This window comes from Caretta caretta, chromosome 7 (genome assembly GCF_965140235.1).
Source record: "Caretta caretta isolate rCarCar2 chromosome 7, rCarCar1.hap1, whole genome shotgun sequence".
Classification (NCBI taxonomy): Eukaryota; Metazoa; Chordata; order Testudines; family Cheloniidae; genus Caretta; species Caretta caretta.
In genome coordinates, this window is record NC_134212.1 from 122,361,516 (window position 1) to 122,384,950 (window position 23,435).

General features: G+C 41.4%; 1 protein-coding gene across 4 annotated transcripts in view; it reads right to left on the reverse strand.

The window, feature by feature from the left end:
* The window catches only part of WBP1L (WW domain binding protein 1 like), a 92,933-nt gene that overhangs the window by 41,786 nt on the left and 27,712 nt on the right, over positions 1–23,435 (reverse strand). The window contains exon 1 of one of the 4 annotated variants that reach the window (XM_048858178.2): positions 11,430–11,453. The exons of 1 other annotated variant lie outside the window; for it this stretch is intronic. In XM_048858178.2, coding sequence (XP_048714135.1) covers positions 11,430–11,438 — 9 coding nt within the window. In that variant the 5' untranslated portion in view covers positions 11,439–11,453. Of the gene's footprint in view, positions 1–10,131; positions 10,448–11,429; positions 11,454–23,435 lie in introns of those variants that run through there. 2 more of the 4 variants (XM_048858177.2, XM_048858176.2) reach the window with 2 other exon arrangements.

The window sequence follows — 23,435 nt, forward strand, 5'->3', positions numbered from 1 at the left end:
CAGGGGGCACTTGGTGACCCTGAATGTTTTGTCTTATGAAGTATGTTGTAACTACCACCAGGCACTTTGTTAAACTTTGATTTCTCACTGCATCCCACTTTGTCCCTTTACTCCTCAAGTGATGCAAACCTAATTTAGAGCCCCCGCCCCCGTCCCCACTCCCCTGTGATATTCAATGTCTTGTAGGCACAGAGGGCTGCATGGAATATCATATTTTCCTCTGTTTATATGCCAGGCTGCCACCCACTTAACTCAATCACACAGCCTGAAAACCCTCTTTTCCCACAAGGCCTGCAAATGTTAAACTTACTTCAATAACATGCCATTTCCATTCCCATCTATATTACATGAAAGATTTAAATTATCACCATCCCAAATCTCCGAACGTGTTCTCGTTGGAACTTTGTGATTTAGGGCAAGCTCTTCTTGGGCAAGGGCTGTATCTTTATTTAACATTTGTAAACACTCTGTTTAGACTATTATTTGGAACACTGAACACATGGTGCTTATATAATAATTAAGGTAGCCTCCAACTGCAGCTCTTTTAAATGAAGATTAATTTTTACAAAATCTCAGCCACTGAATTATTAGTTACCAAGATACCCAAACAATGTGACTTATATTTCAAATGTCTCCTGGGCAAACACAATGTACCTTTATTATTATTATTAATTATTAAAGTGAGGCATGAAAGGAAAAAAAACAGGTATGGGCAAGACAAAGGACAGGAAGAATATTTTTGTAATAAGAGAACGCACACATGCAAAAAATTATTGTCTCATGGAGGCAAAAAATTAAAGGATTAATGCATTGTGCTACAGTGCTTTTGTGTCTAGCAGCTATTTTTAGATGAGTAGCTGTAAAGGTCATTTTAATCAGAGAAAGGACTTTCTGTGCTACTAATAATGGAACCATTAGATAGTTGAAGCTTAAAGCATAAAGGACACCAGCAAATGCCACTTTATGTTTTGTTCTTGCACTCACTTGCTTTATCATCAGAAATTGGGAGCGGAGAGGGGAGGAGGAAGTGGGGAAACTTACCTGACCAATTTTTCCCCCTTGTTTTATTAAAGCATTATTCTTTCCCACAGCTGCAATGCAGGGGTCCTATTGGACACTACTGGCTGTGTCTGGCTGTCAAATAGCAGCAATTTGCAAGCATGCTTCTCCCACCTCAACCTTCACTTGGCTAATAGCAACCATTCTTCTCTGCTGCTAACCTCATCACAGTTATCCATTTACGGTCACCTCCAGAATAGATTCCTGCAGTGGAGTCTACACCGGGCTACTCTTGAAGGACATTCAAACTTCGGCTAGAGCAGAAAGTGCCCATCTGCTTACTTAGCATTTTATGCATGCACCCATTACATCTATTCTGCAAAGACTGATTGGCTTCCAACTAGTTTCCAGGTACAATTCAAGGAGTTGGCTCATAAAGCCCCGTATACTCTGGGTTTAAGGAGTTGGCTCTCCCCATAAAGCCCTGTATACTCTGGGTTTTAGGCTATCCTCCAAGAGCCAAGACTTTCTGGGACACATGAGTTGGGCCAGCATTAGCGGGTAGCAAGCAGGGCAAATTCCGAGGGCCCCATGCCACAGGGGGCCCCGCACAGTGGGGCTTAGACTTCAGCCCCGAACTGCAGGGCCAGGGCTCCAGCATCAGCCTGGTGGGGTTGGGGTTTTGGCTTCAGAAACGTTGCAGAAATCCAATGTGTAAGCAGGTAAGGGAGGCAGGGTGGGGGCCCACTCCTTAGTTTCTGCCCTGGGCCCCAGCAAGTCTAATGCCATTCTTGCATGTGAGCTGACCGAACGTTGATACGTACCATTTTGGGGGCAGGCGTTTTCAGCAGAGGGCCCTCAAGCCTGGCACTCAGTTCCTACCAGCCAGCATAGTAAGCTGATGGGCATGCTGCAAGGCCCATCTATTGCTCAGGATTTTTCTGAGGTTGAGTTGGCAGAGTCTGAAGATCCTTTCTGTATTATTTTGACACGTTAATCTGGATTATTTTTGCACTACACCTATTGCATTTATAATACACACTATATAAATAAATAAAAGTAAAACTTGGCTATTTTGGTTTGTTTCCCCATAAATGATAAACCCATCGCGGTGTTGACAACTCCACAACTAACAGGGGATGTGCAAAGCTGTTTTTATTTACAACTTGTATAAATAGTGATTTAAAACTTTATAGTACACTACTTTCAAAACTGTATTAATAAAAGGCTAATTAGGATTTCTATAAACACTTCATATTCAGAGTGCTTTACAAACAATCCTTGTAACACCCATCTGGAGGTGGGCATATGGGGAACTTGAGGCAGCATCGTTAAGCGATTTGTTTAAAACCACAGAGAACACTAATGCATCTGTGCTGGGATGAGGAATCAAATTTCTTACTCCTAGTTCTGCACTCAGACCTCACTGTGTATCCAAGTCAAACTTAGGGAAGGTCAGTTTTGAGGCTAAACTACTTAACGTCTCTAACCTTCACACATATGCTACTTGAACTGTCAGTCACAGGCGAGCAGTAAATGAGATTACATTGTATATAACTATAGAATTAGAGAGACAAGGCGGATGAGGTAATATCTTTTATTGGACCAAATTCACAAGCTTTTGAGCTTATACAGAGCTCTTCTTCAGGTCTGGGAAAGGTACTTGGAGCAGAGCGTCCCAGCTAAATACAAGGTGGAACAGATAAGGATACACCGCACAAGAGACCAGTCAAGATGAAGTGGGCAGTAACACATCTACAGTCATAGAACAAAGGAGGGTTATAGTGGGTTACAGATAGTTGTAATGAGCCATTAATCCAGTGTCTTTATTAAGTCCATGCTTTTTGGTGTTTAGCTGAGTTATGAATTTAAGTTCCTAGGCTTGATTTTAGAAGGTGTTGGGCAGGTTTTCTTGGATGATGAGGTTAGAGGGATTTTTTTTCTCTCTTTACTACAGAGGCCATATTCATGAGCCACTATTAGTCAGAATTAAGGAAGCAAATCAGAAAGCCTTCAGAAAATGGATAGACACAAACTTTGTATTTTGATTAATTCACAATCAGCTCTTATACGATATATTTTGTAAACCTCCAACAGTAACAAAAGGGAAGAATGGTCGTCTACCAACACACGAAAAGTATCTAAGGGCTCGTCTACATTACCGGCTGGATCGACGGGCAGCGACCGATCCAGCGGTCGATTTATCGCGTCTAGTCTAGACACGATAAATCGACCGCCATGCACTCTCCTGTCGACTCCGGTACTCCACCAGCGTGAGAGGCGCAGGCAGAGTTGACAGGGAGCGTCAACTGTCGGCTCTCTGCAGTGAGACACCGCGATGAGTAGATCTAAGTACATCAACTTCAGCTACATTATTCACATAGCTGAAGTTGCCCATCTTAGATTGATCCAGCCCACAGTGTAGACCAGACTTAAGAATCATCAATCATAAAAACTCATAAGTAAATCCATCAAATGCAAGTTAATGTCTTGATTTGATTAGGTTTCACATATCAGACTATAACTCGCCTTTGGCTAGTCCTGTCCATCATCAATACCTCAAGAGAGAGTACGTACAAGGGAACTGAAATAATCAGTTGTCTACGTTCAAATAATGAGGGCTTATGTGGCTGTGGGTTTAATGAACTAGTTTTTTTACTGCTGAAGATTTTTGCTGAAATGTTGACTTGTGACTCAGGGCACAAGTGCAACTGCATTTAGTGGTTCATCACTGCCCTCAGTTATGCACATCATAAATCCATGTTATAATCTATCATGCTCAAGATAATCTCAGAAATGTAAAATGGTACCCAGTCAAGGCCAACCTTCACTGTGGACCCAGAACTGTGCAGTGGAGACCCCCATATATTCTGGCGGCACTAGGAGCCAGATGATGCCCCCACCATGGTTCCCTGGGGGAGAACTGCAAAGGAGGAGGAGCCAGCCAGAGATTCCAGCTGGTAGAAGCAGGAGCAACCAAAGCAGAGACTGCAGCACACTCCAGTCAAAACTGGAGGTTCTCAGACTTCCTCTGCCCTGTGCTGATCAGCTGTTTGCTCCCATCCGCCCCCTCCCTCCTCACAGGCTCTTCACTTTAGCTTCCCTCCACAGCCACTCCTCCTACCCTCGTCTCCCCTGCCACGTGCGCCTCATCTTCACTTCCCCTTCCATTTAGCCGATCTATCTAAACTTACCCCATGCCCACAAAAATCATGGAACTAACATGCTGTTTTTGCTGCCATCAATTGTTCACTCTGCTTCTGTGTTATACACCCCTTCCCCCATCCTGTGACTGTCTTGTCTATTTAGACTGTAAACCCTTTGGGGCAATGGGCCATCTACTACTGTGTGTGTGTGTGTGTGTGTGTAGGTGTAGAGTGGCCTAGCACAATGGGGTCCCACTCTTGGATGCCCCTTAGGCAACACCTTAATAAACCTGATAAATAACAATAACCAGCTAGCATTGCAGGCCAGGACTGAGATGCACTGGCAGAACCATAAAAAGCACTGGACTAGCTCAGGGGATGCAACTCAGGACTGCATTACATTGGCCAGGCTGTGTACGTACTGTTGCAGGTCAGGATTGAGGCATAATTGTGAGAACTATGTAGTGAACTATCCAGTATCATTATAGATCTTCATTTCTGTACGTGCTAAATTCCTCAGACACATGGAAGAACGGAAAAATTAACAAACATTTGCATTTAAGTATTGTGACTTTGCCAGCATCATTTAATGCAAGCATGAATAGGCAGGAGTTGGGTAAAGGTGCAAACTATGATAATTATGTAACAGTAATTACTGGAATCTGTGGAATTGATCTGTGCCACATCACACGGGCAATAATCTCTTGTAAGCCTGACCCAAGTCAGGTGACTGGGGCTAGAGAATAAAGAGAAGTCTTATCAACTCTCCTGCATGCTATACCTTTATTACAAATGGCAACATGTTCAGTTTTACCTTTTATATATGAAAAATGCCAGATAAAAGGAATATTTTGAGACAAGTGAGCATCAAATGTTGATAGTGTAATCAAGTGCAAAGAAAACATACATCAAAGCGGCCCCAAACACAAGAGAAGGGCCCCAAACAGGAGTTTCAAAATACACTGCTTGTTGCTTTACTACTGCGGGCATCATGAGAACAATATTTAACAAACATTTAATCACCAAGATTAATTGGCCACAGTGGACCCAACCTTCGCCACCAAAGCACAACGTTAGAGGTTTTATAAACACAGTTCACCTTCATGAACAAGCTGACTCACTCATTTACTTCTGTGCTTGAGAGAGACTCAACCTTTCAAAAGGGTACACTGTCACTTTAAAAATCATGCTGTATATTTATATCTAATATTAAAGTCACTTTTCACTTTTGTCTATAGAAACTTTCATTTTCAGGTGTTTAGTGCTGCAGTGTCAGGGCTGTAAACGTTACATGGAAATGTTTACTTGTTTAACAACTTTTTTTTTATGCCTTGAAGGAGGAGTCCTTGCTGTGTCCGGACTCCTCCCCATTGGTGATGTCATTTCCAGGAAAGAGCTATTTAGAGAACTTTTCAGAACTGGCTTTTTTTTTTTTTTTTTAGTTGACAGTATTTAAAAGTTTAAAACAATTTTTTTTTTTTAAATAAAATTAAGCCAACATTTTATTTGCCTTTTGGTTTGAGTCTTTAGGTTGTACTCAGGTCAAGTTTCCCTCTGCAGCCAGGAGGGTGAAAAACGCACTTTTAATGAAAGCTGGGATTCTTACAAAATCAAATGCGGTCAGGAGCTGGAGCTTTAAGAAACACCCAAATATCACACCTGAAGAAGAGCTCTGGGTAAGCTCAAAAGCTTGTCTCACCAACAGTAGTTACTCCAATAAAAGATAATACCTCACTACCTTGTCTCTCTGACACAGTCTTTGCATTCTTTTATATTTTTAAGGGGAAGTAAATATTTCATCTTGAGCGCTTTTTCTACCCAGTTGTCCATTTTTGCTGCTATTATGGCTTCCAATTTTCCTTCTCAGCAGCTCTTCCCTGGCAAAAGCACTTCACTAGGAAACGTGGGGCCAAAGAATAAATAGCCACTCAAGAAGTTCTTCCAAATGGAAGCAACTAGACCAATTTATTAAGGCCTGCAATGAGTGGAGTTAGAAAGGAGGCTCCATATGCACATTTCCCTCCCAAGATCTTATTCTTCCACTTCATCCATATTTAGTCCATTTGTTAGACTCAGTTCTGCTAGGGAAGAGGTTACATTCAGTAAAGCATGTAACTGAATCAAAGCAACGGAGCAAAACTTGATGCTGTTTTAGCTCAGATGAAAATATTTGTAAGATTCACAGAAGCTGAGAAATCATACAAACTCTTTTAAAGGGCAAATTAAACGACTTGCAGAGATCTATGACCCTAAATATTCAAGAGAACATTTGCATGAGGCTCTCAAAAATAAATTCAGAGTCTCCAACCTTTGTACATTAGGTTTAAAGGAGTGATCTGAAATAGGATCCTCTTATAAATCAGCCTTTTTAATTAGATATTTCAAAAGTGAAATTTGAACCTTCTTTATCACAGATAAAGGTCGTCACTCACCAACATTTTAAAATTAAACGGGGCATAATTTTTCTAATTTGCAGTGAGTTTTGAAACAGATTCAAACTTTTTTTTTCCTGTGCGCTTTTCATTATGTGGGTGCGTTTACAGTAAAAATGTGTACACCTATTGTCCGGCTGAGAAGGATCTGGAATTTTCAGCCCTTTATCATGAAAACCAAGGCATTTCTGTCTACACTACGCTCTATCACTGTTGCCAGGATCAGCTGAGCACCATGTTGTTGGAATGCAGATACAGATTTTCCAGTGTAAACAAGGCTTTGGGGACCATTAAGCAGTCCTGCTAGCCCCAGACACTACGGAAGTTGTTTCTCATCCTTGCAAAAACTTGATTGGGCCTGGCCGATATATTACATAGCAGTGCAGAACACCATGATTAGACCAATAAGGAGCACAAGTTCTTGAGAAGACTGTAGCTGACTTAACCTTGCATGCATTTACATTCTTCTTCACTGTAATATACACATCAAAGTTTAAAAAAAAAAAGTGAAGACCTGGAATCATTTTTTGAAGAATAAACAAACCACTTTTCTTCACTGTTATCTACAGTGATAGAGGATAAAAGGGATAAAGTTTGGGTTTAAAGTTCTACACAAGAGGACACAATGATATTTTCCAGGATTACTGTTTTTCTGTTTTTCATTGTCAAAAATCTTGGTAAAGGAGCTGGAGTGAGTAGAGTTTCTGCCTGACCTGGCAAATCGTGCAAGGTTGCTCTTCTCTAGAGCAAGCCCCTTTACCAAGATTTTTGACAATGAAAAACAGACATTTTACTTGCTTGTCAAAAAACTTGCCCAGTTCGGATAAGAACAACTTTGCAAGGGTGGTGAAAGGGACCTTCAGCTCCAGGCTGGATTAAATATTTAAAACTTTTTAATTGCTGATAAACTATTGGTCACTCAAAAGCAAGATACTTTAATCTTTTCAAACCTGATCCAAGCCCACTAAAGTCAATGGAAAGATTCCCATTGATTTCAACGGGCTCTGGATACAACCCTACTTTATTTAGTACCAAGAAAGAACTGAATTGAGAATAAGGCCAAGATACTGCAACAGCACATTCTACCAGCAAATAGCACTCATAAGCCCCGACCACAGATAAAGAGAGGACTAAAAAAATGTTTATTCTTGTTTCCCTACTAAACACTCAAAGACACAACACTTCTCATAGACATTTCACATTTGCTATTTACAGGACTTATTACTTAAAATGACCTAGCAAGGATGGCCTGGGCTTTGATCCTAACAAGTTTAATCACACAAATGGTACAGTACTTGACATTTTATTATATGTATTATGCAGCTGTACCACATGGTGACGTCACTAGATCACAAGATAAGCGGATTCAGCCCAATATTGAACCAAACTCCTATCATGGTGTCAAGACAATGTAAAATGTATTGCTTGCGGAGTGTCCCTCTCTTTACAAAAGTGGAGGTTGTAACTGCTTGTGGCCATTCTGATCTCCATAACACTTATGTAAGTGTCCTGGCCAGATGTCAACTAGGGTAATTTTAATTAATTCCCCCTACAATTTGATATGAATACCATATTTTTCACTTCCTGTCTCAAAAACGGTTCTGTAGTCCCCATCATGGCCAAGTAAACAGTTGTTCAATTTCATACCACAGGCAACTCCACTTCAGTGGTGTGTGACGTGATTCCTACACTTCATTTATATACAGGAAGTTATCCCAAAGCATTTGACCATCTTGTCACCTAGAAACTGAAGTTGGTGTTTTACCTACACTTATTTTTTCATTTCATATGTTCCCAACACTGTTTTTATCCACAAATGAAGGACAATTAAAATATACAGAAACCTGTTCTTGAGACACCACCAGCTGTTTCCACTTCCCGTTTATGCATTATGTACCTGGGGTGTGTTTTTTAAAATGTATACCGCAAGTGGAACAAAGATAGATAAGCAGCCTGGTCTCCAACATTAAAATGCCCTGTGTTGAGCTAGACAGATGAGTAAAGGGAACTCAAGAGCTCCTAAACTCTGGTTTAGCATGCTACCTAGTTTATCATGCAATAATCACCATCAATTTTTAATTTTATTTTGGGGGTGGGGGGGGGAATATACTTCATAGATTTAGAAAAATAATCTTAAAAATAAGATACATGGACATCTGATGCTGACCCCACTTCACAAGCTAAACTGATCTTGCAGAATTTTATTACAGATTGAAGATTTACTTAAAATCCTTAGAATAATTTCTTCAAAGATTGAACAGCTCTTCCAGTCCGTACCTACAACCCACACAACTTTCAATCACAAAGGTCTTTCCTTCCACAAAGCTATGACAGCATTGTATTCCCTGTTCAAAACTCTCAGATTTTCAAGCAGATTCTATCTGGATGTGGTTTGCTAACAAGTGAACCGTTATTATAGCCATTATGTACAACTGCAAAGGGTCAATCGGTTAGAGGTAGATTATCATGTAAAACTGTTTTAGAATCAGTGAAAGAAAAAAAACCCACTACCCTACATTTGGAGAAAAAATAAACTGGTAACTGATAAACAAAGTGACAGGGCTACGTATGCAGTAATTTGCTAAACGTTAGACCAGGGGTTCTCAAACTGGGGGTTGGGACCCCTCAGGGCAAATTATTACATGTGGGGTCACGAGCTATCAGCCTCCACCCCAAACCCTGCTTTGCATCAGCATTTATAATGGGGTGAAATATATAAAAAGTGTTTTTAATTTATAAGGGGGGTCACACTCAGAGGCCTGCTATATGAAAGGGGTCTCCAGCACAAAAGTTTGAGAACTGCTGTGTTAGACTCTGCTGTCCTTTTAAGCAATAGAAAGTGCCCAGTTTAAAATGCCTCACATTTGCTTGGTATTTTAATACTAGATTAATAGCTATAAAGCTATACCTATTTATTGTACATTACCAACTTCAGTAGTGTTGAGGACAGTTTACAGTTAGATCTCTAGACAGACATGCCTCCCAGACCAAAACAAGTTTTAGAACTCTCAGAAGCTTAAGAACAAATAGTTGGCAATGTATTCCCAGCCAGGGAGCGGTGGGTCAGTTGCTACTGTTTCTCATTCCTTGTTACATTACCAAATATAAATTCATTGTTGTTTTTACAAGAAACAACTTTCCAAAGCTATTACATAAGTCACCAAATCCAGGATCTGTGCCTTGCTAAAACGGGCATCGTGTACATGTTAACTCTTTGCCATTTTCTGTTTCCTCTCTTCAGTGAGTTATTTTGCTACACAGCATGACTCTGGAAAATAAATATTACCCATATATTAAAAAAACTCTTCAAACACTGACAGAAGTTTAAAGCAACGTAAACACATTTCCATATTAGGACCTGTGGAAAGTACATGTTAAAAAAAAAAAAACACACACAGGAGAATCCCTTTGTTGTGAATCTAACAACAACAAAAGTTTGTTCTCCCGAACTGAAGTTTTGTTCCTTCTTTGCTAATGAAAAGAAAGTTCTCCTGCAACAGCAACACCAAAACACACACACACACACACACACACACACACACACACTTACTTACCTCTCTCCTTGGAAAGTGAGAAAACATTTTCTAAAAAACCAAGTTCTCCACCGGAACCGGCAGCAACCAAACCAACCAAAACTAGTTACCTGTCTCAGACCCAAGAGGAAAGGCATCCTGCATTCTCATCATCCACACTAATGCTTTGGAACAAAAGAATTTTAAAGTCCCTCAACAACCATTTCCTCATCTGATGTGCGCAGGGTGCGCCTGCAATCCTATTTAAACCAGGGCTTTCCTGGCTGGGAATGTTAAGTAAACAGGGTCCCAGAAGACAGCATGCACTCGCTCGCTCTCCGCCCTTCCCCTCTTTCTCCTCCCACACCCTGTGACATCTCAGACGCAGCAGAGCTGTAGTGTTTGGCAAGGGGGAAATGACATCAGTTCAGGCACTGCAAAAAACTGGAGACAGCTGCTGATTAACAAGAAAAGGGCTTGCTACAAACTTGAGATGCAACTTGGTATTTAGCAACCCTGCTCTAGGCAGAGGCGTTAAACGCTACATTTTGGGTGAACAAGGAGAACTATCTTGGCTCTAACCAGATACCCCAAATGAAATAAAAACCTGTATTAAAGAAGAGCTCTTCAATGACATTTAATTAAAATTCCTTACGCAAAAATACCTCAATTTCTCCTCAAAAATGGCTGTCTAGTTTGGATGTAGCTCCTTTGAGCAGCTTTGTAGTCTGCACTAACAGGCAGCATTTGGGGAAGATGGATCAAAACCAGAACCATGTTTGAACACCTCCACACTTGGAGGATTTGGTTAAAAGGGAACACCGATCTAAACCACTCCCCTGGTTTTGCCCACTTTGATTTTTTCTTTAAAGAGTTCTTACTGCACTACTGGCAAATTCACCACCACCAAACCCCTCGCTTACTAAATGGCAAAGCTTCCATTTCTTTCAGTGGGAGCAGGATTGGGCCCCCAAGCAAGCCTACAAAGAGGTGATGTGGCAGCTATTTTTATCCTTGCCATGCCGTGAGAGCGTGTTGCTGTCCCAGTGTAGTGCCCCTACTTCTGGGCATTAACCAGCTCCACACTTTGAGACCAATGGGAGGTTGTACCTCGTAAACAAACTTATCTAGTCACCAAGAATGCCAATCTTGTCTGTCCTCTCATAAACAAGTGGTACAGCAAGTTCTACAGCAGTAGGGGAGATGACACAGCAGACGGTAATCTAAATTTAAACTGTCTATATCTCCTTCTTTAAAAGTTCAGCAACCCCCCCCTTTTTTTTGTTTCTCTTAAATCAGCAGCTGCTCTCATCTGTCATATGCTAAACTAGAAAACTCACCACTTCCATGTGCAGAGGCAGCAACTAAGCAGGCATTTAACAGAAGGGGAACTTCTCTTTTATTTGATCCTCTCAACCTCTAGGCGGCTACAAATTAAAGATATTTGGGGAGTATCAGAGCAGGAGTCCTTTATGTACAGAAGCCTATTAAATCCCTTAATGGGAAATAGTGGTTTTTAAATCATTTCAGGGCTTTAAAAAAAAAAAAAAAGAAACTACTTACAATTCTTATAAATTCAGATTTTCAATTGCATTACATTTTTAAAAAGCCTTAAAAACAGCCAAACCGTTCACAAGCAAGTTTGGTGAGAACTAGTCGCAGACAATTACCACCTTTTCAAACTTTTCAGCACTCCTGAGCCACTGTTACCATGTTCTCTTGGAAGTTCCTGAATTGTTTCCCAACTGAGCACATAGTTCTGGGAGTTCTCTGAACACAAACAAGAGGGAGAAATGTAGTAAGTATCCTTCATACTTACACAGCACCTCATCCAAACGTTAGAAAGCACTCTACAAACACTAACTAATCCTCTAAACATACAATTCAATGTTACATGGTGCCATCCCCACTTTATCAACAGGGAAACCGAGGCACAGAAGTTAGTAGTAAGCTGCATCTCCTCAGCTTTTGGATTTTCTACCTTTTGCAAGTTATCAGAACTTTAAATGACCCGTCCAAAAAGTTACCCCGATGTCGATTATGCCACATGACACGTCTATAAACTCATGGATGAAACATTCAAACCATCAGAGGTTGCTTTGCCAAGCAAATGGACAATACCAATGATACACAGGAGCACATTCCTGTTTTGGTGATGGATAGTTATGGGCTCTTTTGCCAACATCTGAAGCTTCTGGTCCTGGCCACTGCTGGAGACAGGACACTGGACTAGGTGGACCTCCAGTCTGATCTAGTCTGGCAATTCCGATGTTCCTAGTGTTAAAAGTTGACACCCTCTGACAACTTCAACTGATCCTCCCTTTCTTTAGCAAATCACAGAAGAGTCTCCAGTACATATTCAAAAGACAAGAGCTCAGCAGTAAATCTAGTGACTCAAGATCCAGATTCTAGATACACAGTAGTAGAAAAAGGAACAGGAGGACTTGTGGCACCTTAGAGACTAACACATTTATTTGAGCATAAGCTTTCGTGAGCTGCAGTGCCACGAGTACTCCTGTTCTTTTTGCGAATACAGATTAACACGGCTGCTCCTCTGAAACCAGTCGTAGAAAAGGAAGTAACCGATCTTAAAAAGTAAAGTAACAGCTTCCCAGCTTACTTAGCACCACTCCCTCAGCAGGGGGCTTGATGCTCTATCATTAGAATCATAGAATATCAGGGTTGGAAGGGACCTCAGGAGGTCATCCAGTCCAACCCCCTGCTCAAAGCAGGACCAATCCCCAACTAAATCATCCCAGCCAGGGCTTTGTCAAGCCTGACCTTAAAAACCTCTAAGGAAGGAGATTCCACCACCTCCCTAGGTAACGCATTCCAGTGCTTCACCACCCTCCTAGTGAAAAAGTTTTTTTCTAACATCCAATCTAAACCTCCCCCACTGCAATCTGAGACCATTACTCCTTGTTCTGTCATCTGCTACCACTGAGAACAGTCTAGATCCATCCCCTTTGGACCCCTCTATCAGGTAGTTGAAAGCAGCTATCAAATCCCCCCTCATTCTTCTCTTCTGCAGACTAAATAATCCCAGTTCCCCCAGCCTCTCCTCATAAGTCATATGCTCCAGCTTCCAATCATTTTTGTTGCCCTCCGCTGGACTCCTGCCAATTTTGCCACATCCTTCTTGTAGTGTAGGGCCCAAAACTGGACACAGTGAAGACTCTCTCTTCTCTCCATGGGGTGGTTCTATGCTGGGAGCCGTGTCACTGCTTGGCCCTTCCTTTTGGCTTTTCTTTTGTGTGTTGGGGTGCCGGCACCAGCTTCAGCAAAGATGCTGTCAGTGCCAGAGGAGCTGGAGCGGACACCGATGCCATGTCTGTTGGTACTGGTGCCAAAGTGGTAGCTCGCAGATACAGTGTTGAGAAAGTGACAGCCAATGCTGATGATCCTGGCATTGAGCTGATCGGAATCAACGTGACTGGTGTAAAATTCGATGCATTTCTCTTCCCTGCCTTTTTTGCACCCCTAGACCCTGCGGTGTGGTGTCTGCTTGAAGGGGCACTTGCTGAGGATGACCCTTTGGGTTACTTGGAGGTGGCTGACTCCTCCAGGTCTGAGACCATGAGCATTTGTCAGTCAACCAGGTGTAGCTTCAGCCACATGTCCCTCAATTTGCGAGTGATTGACAAGAAGTATTTTCACTCTTGAGTGCTTATCAGGGATGTGCCTCTCCCCCTGACAGAATAGGCATCAGCTATACTGGGGAATGAAGTCTGGCAGCGCTTAAACCCTAGTTTAGAGGTTTAGAGTCTGCCAGGGTGGTAGGCACGAGGCCCTTTGTTCCACTTGCAGGGGCGTGTCTGGGGAGAGGTGTCTGTTTTGTTCTGGTTTTAGGAAACGTTCAAAGTAGAGAATTGAAGATAAGGAGGGGTGAAGTAGTATTTGTTCTCCAATTCAATCTAGAAGATGAGTTTGAAACAAGAAGAAAAGACCTTGCCAGGTTCAGTCTTGCTGCCTCAGGTGGTAAGAGGGAACAGAGGGAGGGTGGCAGCTGCAATTGCTCCAGTCCTTTATGCCCTTGCACAGAAGCATGAAGTGGTACCCATGGCCTTGATGGACGCTGCAATGCAAAAAGATCCCATCTCATATGCAGTGAGGTCCACACTGACCCATAGTTGAAGAACACAGTGTTCCAGCTAATGGTATGCCAACGATTTTATATGAAGTAACAATATTTGCTATATTACTCTCCACTGCATTTCTCATGCATCCTAACATTGTGTTTTTCTGACCACTACTGCACATTGAGCAGAGATCCTCATTGAGCTGTCCACAATGATGCCCAAGTCTTTCTCTGGAACAGATACAGTTAATTTAGAATCCCACAGAGTGTATGAGTATTTTAAATTATTCCCTCCAGTGGGCATTACTTTGCATTTATCAACATTGAATTTTATCTGTCATTGTGTTGCTAATTCACTTAGCTTAGGGCTGGTCTCCACTACGGGGAGATCCCCCCTGCTACAATCGATGCAGCAGGGATTGATTTAGCGGGTCTTCACTAGACCCGCTAAATCAATCCAACGGCAGAGTGCTCTCCGGTCAACCCCAGTACTTCAACTCTCCGAGAAGAGTAAGGGAAGATGACCGGAAAGCCTCTCCTGTTGACTAGTGCAGTGAAGACACTGGGGTAAGTCGACCTAAGCTATGTCAACTTCAGCTATGTTATTCACATAGCTGGAGTAGTGTAACTTAGGTTGACTTACCTCCGTAGTGAAGAAAAGCCCTTAGATCCCTCTGAAGTGCCTCAGTCTTCTCTAGGCTTGATAATTTTATATCACCTGCAAGTTTAGGAAAGCAGCAGGAAATCCAGAAGAGAAGGTGAAGATTTTTTCTTACCATTCAGTTTTACAAGAAATATACAGGCTCTACTTCCTTTTATATTGGCTCTGGGAACGAGCATGAATATGTTTCCAGCCAAGTATCAATTCTGCATGGTGGATACTTTGAAGAAAACTGAAAACTCTGACTTACTGGGAGATAATAAATGTAGGAAGAAGAGTCAGCAGTAATTGTCTCTTCCAAAGCACCACCACATTGGGTGTTACACCTTGAAAACAACACTGTGAAGAATAAAACAGCACAGACTACAGCTAAGCATAGGAAAAGCTCCCTGAAGAGTTCTAAAAAGGAACCACAACTCAATCCAACCTGAAGTACTCTCCTGGACATACACCCCCACCCCTCATTCTGACAATACACTTCAATCTTGACTTTTACCACTCGTCATTATTCCAGTCGTGGGGGTCTCAAACAGGAATGGTTGTGTTATAGAGACAAATGCTGATAGGGACTCAGATGACATCACCAAACCAGCCAGTTAATCCGCTGGTCTACTTAGCCCCAGGGTTCTCTGAGGTTTCTGTTGCCATCTAACAAGAAACCAAACCTGTGAGTAGACTGCTGTAGGAAAACAGAAATACTGACAGAGCTCCAGCATAAACTTTGAGGGGAGCCTCTCCAAAAAGAATTAGCATGCACTGACCAGTACAGTGCAGGTTCTGAAGAGCAAGGAGGAAAAGACTTAAGTAGAGTCTCTTCAGGTATCTTCAAAGAACTTAAGCAAAGTTTAAAAGAATAAATGGAACCTACAATTTCAATGCTCAGGAAAGCCCAACACCAGTTATTCAAAAGAACAGCAGTTTCTGAACATACATTATACTTAGACACTGCACTTCTAAATTATTGTACAAAAGCCTGGCTCAAAGTAATAGAGCAATCCGGTCTTAACTTCCATTCTCCATTACTGAGATTTTGTTTTCAAGCATACATCGGGGGGGACGGACCAAAAAGCTCAATCTTAAAAATACACTCACACTAAAAGTTTTCTAAATTGCCCTACAAAGCATTTCCTATAATGTACTTATAATCCATTTGACTATGTGGAAGAAGAAATTTGATCTGTTTTTCCAAACACTGAGCTGCTCTTTTTAAAATGTTAGAACATCTAATACAAATTAGGATGGACTGAGGGACTGACATGGGTGTTGTTATGAGAACCGATCTGGACTGATTTAGCACAAGTGCTTACAGGAAACATGTCAAGATCTTACAATCTAATGTCGCATTTACTACGTTCATTGTTTCTACTTTGGCTCATGTTTTTGCATAAACAAGGAATACTGTAGATACCCCACTTCTCCCCCCCTCACCCCCCGCCAAAGAGTGGGCAAACCCTTCCTTTCTAATAGAGACTGCTGGATGTAGTTCCCTCCAAATCTGACCAAGGCTATTACTGGGTGCAAAGGATGACTGGGAAGCAGCTCCCCACCCACAAAGCCCAGGGCCTGTTTTGTCATTCAAAATGGACTGCTAGAGAATATGAAACACTCTCTTCACAGGGCTGCCTTGCCTTCACAGCTCTTGTGCTTCCTTCTAGCCCAGAAAGCTTGGATTCCAACTGCAGTCCAGACCACTGACCCTGGACCAGCCCTTTCAAACTAACACAGTGAGTGACTGGGTTCAGCATATCATGATCTACCCTCTATCTCTAACTCTTAAATTTTCTTTTCTCTCATTTCTGTGCCTTTTGATTTATCTACTGATGCATTACTGGCCTTATAGCCAAATGCTTTAGTTTACTCAAACTTTCTTGAGCATGAGTAAATGACACCATTTATTGTATCATGTCCAGTATTTAATTGTGCAAGGCATTTTAGGACACAATTTGTATGAAAAGTGGAAGACAAAGTATTATATGAAACATTTAAAGTCAGTTTAACGGTAGAAGAGGAAAGCAACATGTTATTTGGAGGATGGGGAAAGAAAATATGTTTGTACCTATTGAGTACTTAAACCCTACCAGAATATATCAGATGACAGATGCCTTCCTTTCCCCTCTATCCACATACTCCCTCCCCTCTCTACTCAGCTGTCCCCTACACCTGGAAAATCTATTAGTTTACCCAAACAAAAGTTGCCACTCAAACTCCATCTTCTCCGCTAGGCAATATACCAGCAGCTAATTCAAACTACTGGGATTACCTAAAGTAGTGGGTAGACGCAAAACGTATCCCCCATACCTGCTCTGTTCTTATAAAAAATACCTGCCTCGGTCAAATGAGTGCAGCAGGTCAGCAGACAGATTTAGATTCGTGTATAGAGCTGGAGAGAGTATGGACAGTGTATAGGACACTGGACCAGAAGGCAAGAGAGCTGGGTTCTGTTCCTGGCTCTGCAACTGACCCGCAAGCTGCTTCACCTCTTTGTCTCTATTTCCCTATTGGTAAAATGAGAAGAATGTTACCCTCCTTCTTTTGTAAGGTACTCCAAGATCTGCAACGAAGGGTGCTATATAAGAGGTAAGCAGTATTATATATGCCTCACAATCTTGACAATGACCCCTTTAAAGGAGCGACAAGTTATCCAAATATTCCCCATGTCTGTATTTTGTTATGAGCAGCTTCCCAGCAGACTGCTGGGCTCTGCGTAACGAGTAAAATAGCAAATAGAAGTTATGCCAGTAACATTCATGCTTCAGCAATAACCAGAGCACTGCACTCTACCCAAGCACTGCTAACATTAATATCCATCTCTTTTACTGCAGTGGTGTATCCATACACCAGACAGTTTTGGCATCACAAAGGCACAACTTTCAACACCTCTCCCTCCTGCATCATCACCTTTGGAACATCTATAGCGTCTCCACTCCACTCTCCAATTTATGCTCAGTTTGTTTATGTAACACTTATTTTATATACTTAAGTGATTAAAAAGCCCATTAACAAATTATCTAGAAGAAAAAGGCTGACCAGAAAAACTTCCTTTATTAGTATCAGCGAATAGGTTTCACCTTGCTATACTGACTACTTTAAGTTTTACTAGAGCTCATTCTCCCTCTGGAACACTAAAGGTGGAGAAAGCCCAGTAATCACACTGCAATGGGTGTAAGACACAGGAGGGGGGTGAATGGACCTGCCTGCCCTAATCCCCGTGAACATTATGCTTGAGGTGAAGATACTGGATTGGCTACAGCAGAATGCACGACAGGAGGGATTCCCTTAGCTGAAATCTTTGGCAACCCCATGCCCTAGACAGGTTTCAGAGTAGCAGCCGTGTTAGTCTGTATCTGCAAAAAGAAAAGGAGTACTTGTGGCACCTTAGAGACTAACAAATTTATTTGAGCAGAAGCTTTCGTGAGCTACAGCTCACTTCATCGGATGCATGCAGTAGAAAATACAGTGGGGAGATTTTATATACACAGAGAACATGAAACAATGGGTGTTACCATACACACTGTAACAAGAGTGATCAGGTAAGGTGAGCTATTACCAGCAGGAGAGAAAAAAAACCTTTTGTAGTGATAATCAAGGTGGGCCATTTCCAGCAGTTGACAAGAACATGTGAGGAACAGTGGGGGCGGGGGAAAAAAAATGGGGAAATAGTTTTACTTTGTGTAATGACACATCCACTCCCAGTCTTTACTCAAGCCTGTGATTAATCAGTCACACTATCAGAGGCTCGTTCATCTGCACATCTACCAATGTGATATAAGCCATCATGTGCCAGCAATGCCTTCTGCCATGTACATTGGCCAAACCGGACAGTCTCTACGTAAAAGAATAAATAGACACAAATCAGACGTCAAGAATTATAACATTCAAAAACCAGTCAGAGAACACCTCAATCTCTCTGGTCACTCGATTACAGACCTAAAAGTGGCAATTCTTCAACAAAAAAACTTCAAAAACAGACTCCAGCGAGAGACTGCTGAATTGGAATTAATTTGCAAACTGGACACCATTAAATTAGGCTTGAATAAAGATTTATTTATATTTATTATTTATAAATAATAGCTGGGGATTCTCCAGTTGTAGGAAAAGCCTCAAAAGCATGAAGTTTTCAACCTGATGAGAGTGGCGTCTACAGTTGCCAGTAGGGTTAGAAACCAAACCTGCCTGGGCCAGAAAGGGGCTATACAGATCATGGAACATTTGTCTCTTCTAATCTTGACCAAAGACCTTTGAATAACAAAAGGAATTGGAGAAAGGACCATGTGAACTCCTGCCCCTTCAAGGAAAGAATGGAAAATAGGTCCACTGACAGTGTCATACTTAATGTCTTCTACAGAACACAATGTGTTTCTCAGAGGAATGGTAAATAGATCTCTCAAGCAAACACTATTAGAAAAAGATCTGCCACATCATCCTAGATGTAATAACTACCCACAGCTGTCTAGTACTGATCAGCTGAGCTTGTCTGCAGTGCAGGCAACAGGAAGCAATATCCTGTTCCTTCTTTCTTAGGAGACACAGCTCAATTTTCCACAATTAGATTTAGAGCTACCTTTTGCGATACCACATCTCCGAAAGCCCACATTGCATTCAGTGCCACCCTAATCTCCAGACATGCATTTGAATGGATTCCTGGAGAAATTAAGTCCCTTGAATATGGAACACACCACATGATCTCCCCATTACAAACAGGACGCACCCATGGCTACTACAATCTAAATCCGTTAATTTGGAAGTCCTTTTCCTAGTTACAGGTTTTCATTGGACTGCCATCGCATCAGTCTCTCTCTACCACCCGAAGTGGGTGCAATTATTCTGCTGCTCGTAACCACATTCCCACAGGTACTGTTGAACGCTATTGTGACCATGAGGTCCAACACTGACAACATAGGTCTTGCTGAAACCTCTTGGCCCTGTCAAAGTCATCTTACCACATCCATTGTATCCTGGTCCCTTGCAGGAAAAGAAAGGATCTGAGAAAAGAATGATTTCTGAGGGGAAAACTGGTGGTGAGGCTGCTTTGATCCATTCTGGAGTGCTGCCTTTGATCAGTCAACCATCCAAATAGGGAGAACATGCACTCCCCATGTTGATATGCCATTATCATCATCAAGTGTTCAGTAAATACATGCAATGCCAATGCCAGCCCAGAAAGCAATATCACTATCACAAGTCCAAGGCACTTCTCCAGGCACCAGGTACATCTTTACATGCACATTAATGCCTGCAAAGCCTAGAGCAGAGACCCAGAGGTCACTTTCTTCTAGAAGAGAGACTTGTTCTCAGATACAGAGTTGGAACTTTTACCAGGTAAGTGACTCAGGATGGGCCTGAGCCTGTTGTTTTTTCCCCTCTCTATGTCTCAGGGAGAGCCTGAAATGAAACCACTTCCCTCTCTTTACCAAATAGCATGGAATCAAAGGAGTTTTTTGCCAAGAAACACTGAATTTCCTACAGTGTCTCTTCCTAACGTAGTGCTGGACTCAAGGGCAGTCTTGACTGGGGCAAGATAATTTTTTCTGACCCAAATTTGGTAAGCCTATTTGAGAATAATCAATCTCTCTCTCTCTAAAGATGACCAATGGCCCTCAGGGGTATTGTATTTTTAGTTTAACTTCCAGCAGGAAGCTCTCTGAGGTGCTTACTAGCTAATGCAATTTTCTAGGTGACTTATCTTCAACAGTCTTCACAAAGAAACTGTTAAAAACATTTAATTAGTGCCAGTGTGTGTGAGCAAAAATTTTGATTGAAACTTATGGGAAAAGTATGAGTAATGTTATCTTATATTTTTTATTTTGTTCTCATAAAAATTTTGATCTTCACTAGAATATGAATATGAGTATGAAATGCATATGAAGTGGTATTTCGGATAGTAAGATTCCACTTTTAAAGTAAGTTAGTAAATACTAATCTATAAATTAATAAGAATATTCACTGATAACCCTAATGGAAGTGGAAATACCATGGTATGTGCATATTACCAGATTTGATCTCGCTCATTTTAGAGTAACCAGAGTAATTCCAAAGAAGACCATTAATTATGCTAGAGTGACAGCAGTAAAACCAAAAATATGGCCCAGTATGCATGTTCTGTAAAGCCTAATAAAAGTTTAATTAATTCTAGTTTGTATCATTTGGCTAGTACAATGATAGAAAAAGCCTATATTTGGAAACATCTGTTCAAGGGACACAGCCAAGGTTGAACCAGGAATCCTCAGTTCTGCATCATCTGACTTGACTGGTTTTCTCAACTTAAATGTTGCATTATCAGCAGTATTGTGGGCAAGGAAAATGAAATATTAATGCAAAAGACTTCACTGCTTGTTAAGATTTTAAATGTACAAAGTCGGGAAGTGAAAAGCTTCAGGTTCTCATTGCAATATTACACTACTTTACACAGACTGGAAATAAAATGAAATTTTTATCAGTTTTACCTCAGCACATACAAAGCAGCTACATTAACAATGCAATCTTAAGGCTGAGCAGTTAAAAACAGAAGAGCCAGGAAAAACAAGAGTTCAGGTTCCCACAGCGATGTTATTTTGGCCATGTTACACATCCTGTATGTTTTCCACTTCATATTTAAAAAGAAGAAGAGCATTACAGTCTGTAGAGTTAATGCTTGAGCTAGAAAACACTCAAAAAAGTTCACTGACTCTTTGCTGTTACAAAGCCTCTATTTCAGCCTTTTAACTTTTTCAAAATAGAAAAGGCATTTACAGAATTATAAATAAAGCAACCTTCAAAAACTACAGAATAAAGAGTCATATGTAATTTTGAACCAAGCTGATTTGACCACCTCCTCTAAACTTTGTCCATACTGAGACATTATTTGCCATATTTCAGCCTAGAGAATTTTTTGGACCAAATTATGAAACCACAAAAATAGGGACTTCACTAATATCCTTTTGTCATAAATATAAAGGGAAGGATAACCACCTTTCTGTATACAGTGCTATAAAATCCCTCCTGGCCAGAGGCAAAACCCTTTCACCTGTAAAGGGTTAAGAAGCTAATGTAACCTAGCTGGCACCTGACCCAAATGACCAATGAGAGGACAAATCTCAAATTTCAAATCTGGAGGGGGTGCGGGGAACAAAGGGTCTGTCTGTCTGTGTGATGCTTTTGCCAGGAACAGATCAGGAATGCAGCCTCACAGCCCCTGCTAGTAAGTAATCTAGATGGAAATCTAATGCATTTCTTTTTGTTTAATGGCTGGTAAAATACGCTGTGCTGAATGGAATGTATATTCCTGCTGAGCCTTTGCCTTCTCCACCTCCAGTGCACGCTTCCTCTCTTTTTCCTTCTCCTCCTCAGCACGCTTCCTCTCTTTTTCCTTCTCCTCCATAGCTCTCCTGTGGGCAGCCTCCTGGGCTTACTTATCGAGTTGTTTTAATTCGACCAGTCTCTGGTGTTCCTTTTCTTTCTCTTTTGCTTCCAGTCTGGTTAACTCCAGTTTGCATTGTGACTTGCTTTCTGTCATCCTAGCCTCTCTGTTTTTAACTAACTTTACACCCGAGAGTTAGAAAGAAAACAAAAACAAAACAAAAAAAATGGCTTGTAAAATTTTGCTGTACTGTAACCTGATATCCCCCCCCCCTTTTTTTTTCTTTTTTTTCTGATAGCTCTTCTCAGCCTACAGAAAAACCCTTTTGTTATGCCTGTTGCTCTGTCCCCCAGGCAGACAGACAGACTTTACAGCTGCAATCACCTTTTACAAAACCTATTCAAATCCTGCTGTGCTTCTGGTTCAAAATGATCCCACTGCTCTGCCACCATGTCAAGGTTCCTTCCCCACTCTGAACTCTAGGGTACAGATGTAGGCACCTGCATGAAAGACCCCCTAAGTTTATTCTTACCAGCTTACGTTAAAAACTTCCCCAAGGTACAAACTTTGCCTTGTTCTTGAACCCTATGCTGCCACCACCAAGGGTTTTAAACAAAGAACAGGGAAAGAGACCACTTGGAGATGTCTTCCCCCAAAATATCCCACCACGCCCTACACCCCCTTTCCTGGGGAAGGCTTGATAAAAATCCTCACCAATTTGTACAGGTGAACATAGACCCAAACCCTTGGATCTTAAGGACAATGAAAAATCAATCAGGTTCTTAAAAGAAGAATTTTAATTAAACAAAAGGTAGGAGAAACACCTCTGTAAAATCAGGATGGTAAATACCTTACAGGGTAATCAGATTCAAAACATAGAGAATCCCTCTAGGCAAAACCTTAAGATACAAAAATATACATTCCACCCAGCACAGCTTATTTTACCAGTCATTAAACAAAAGGAAATCTAATGCATCTCTAGCTAGATTACTTACTAACTAACAGGGGTTGTGAGGCTGCATTCCTGATCTGTTCCAGGCAAAAACATCACACAGACAGACAGACCCTTTGTTCCGCCTCCCCCCACCCCCTTCCAGATCTGAAAGTATCTTGTCCTCTCATTGGTCATTTGGGTCAGGTGCCAGCTAGGTTACCTTAGCTTCTTAACCCTTTACAGGTGAAAGGGTTTTGCCTCTGGCCAGGAGGGATTTTATAGCGCTGTATACAGAAAGGTGGTTACCCTTCCCTTTATATTTATGACACCTTTATTC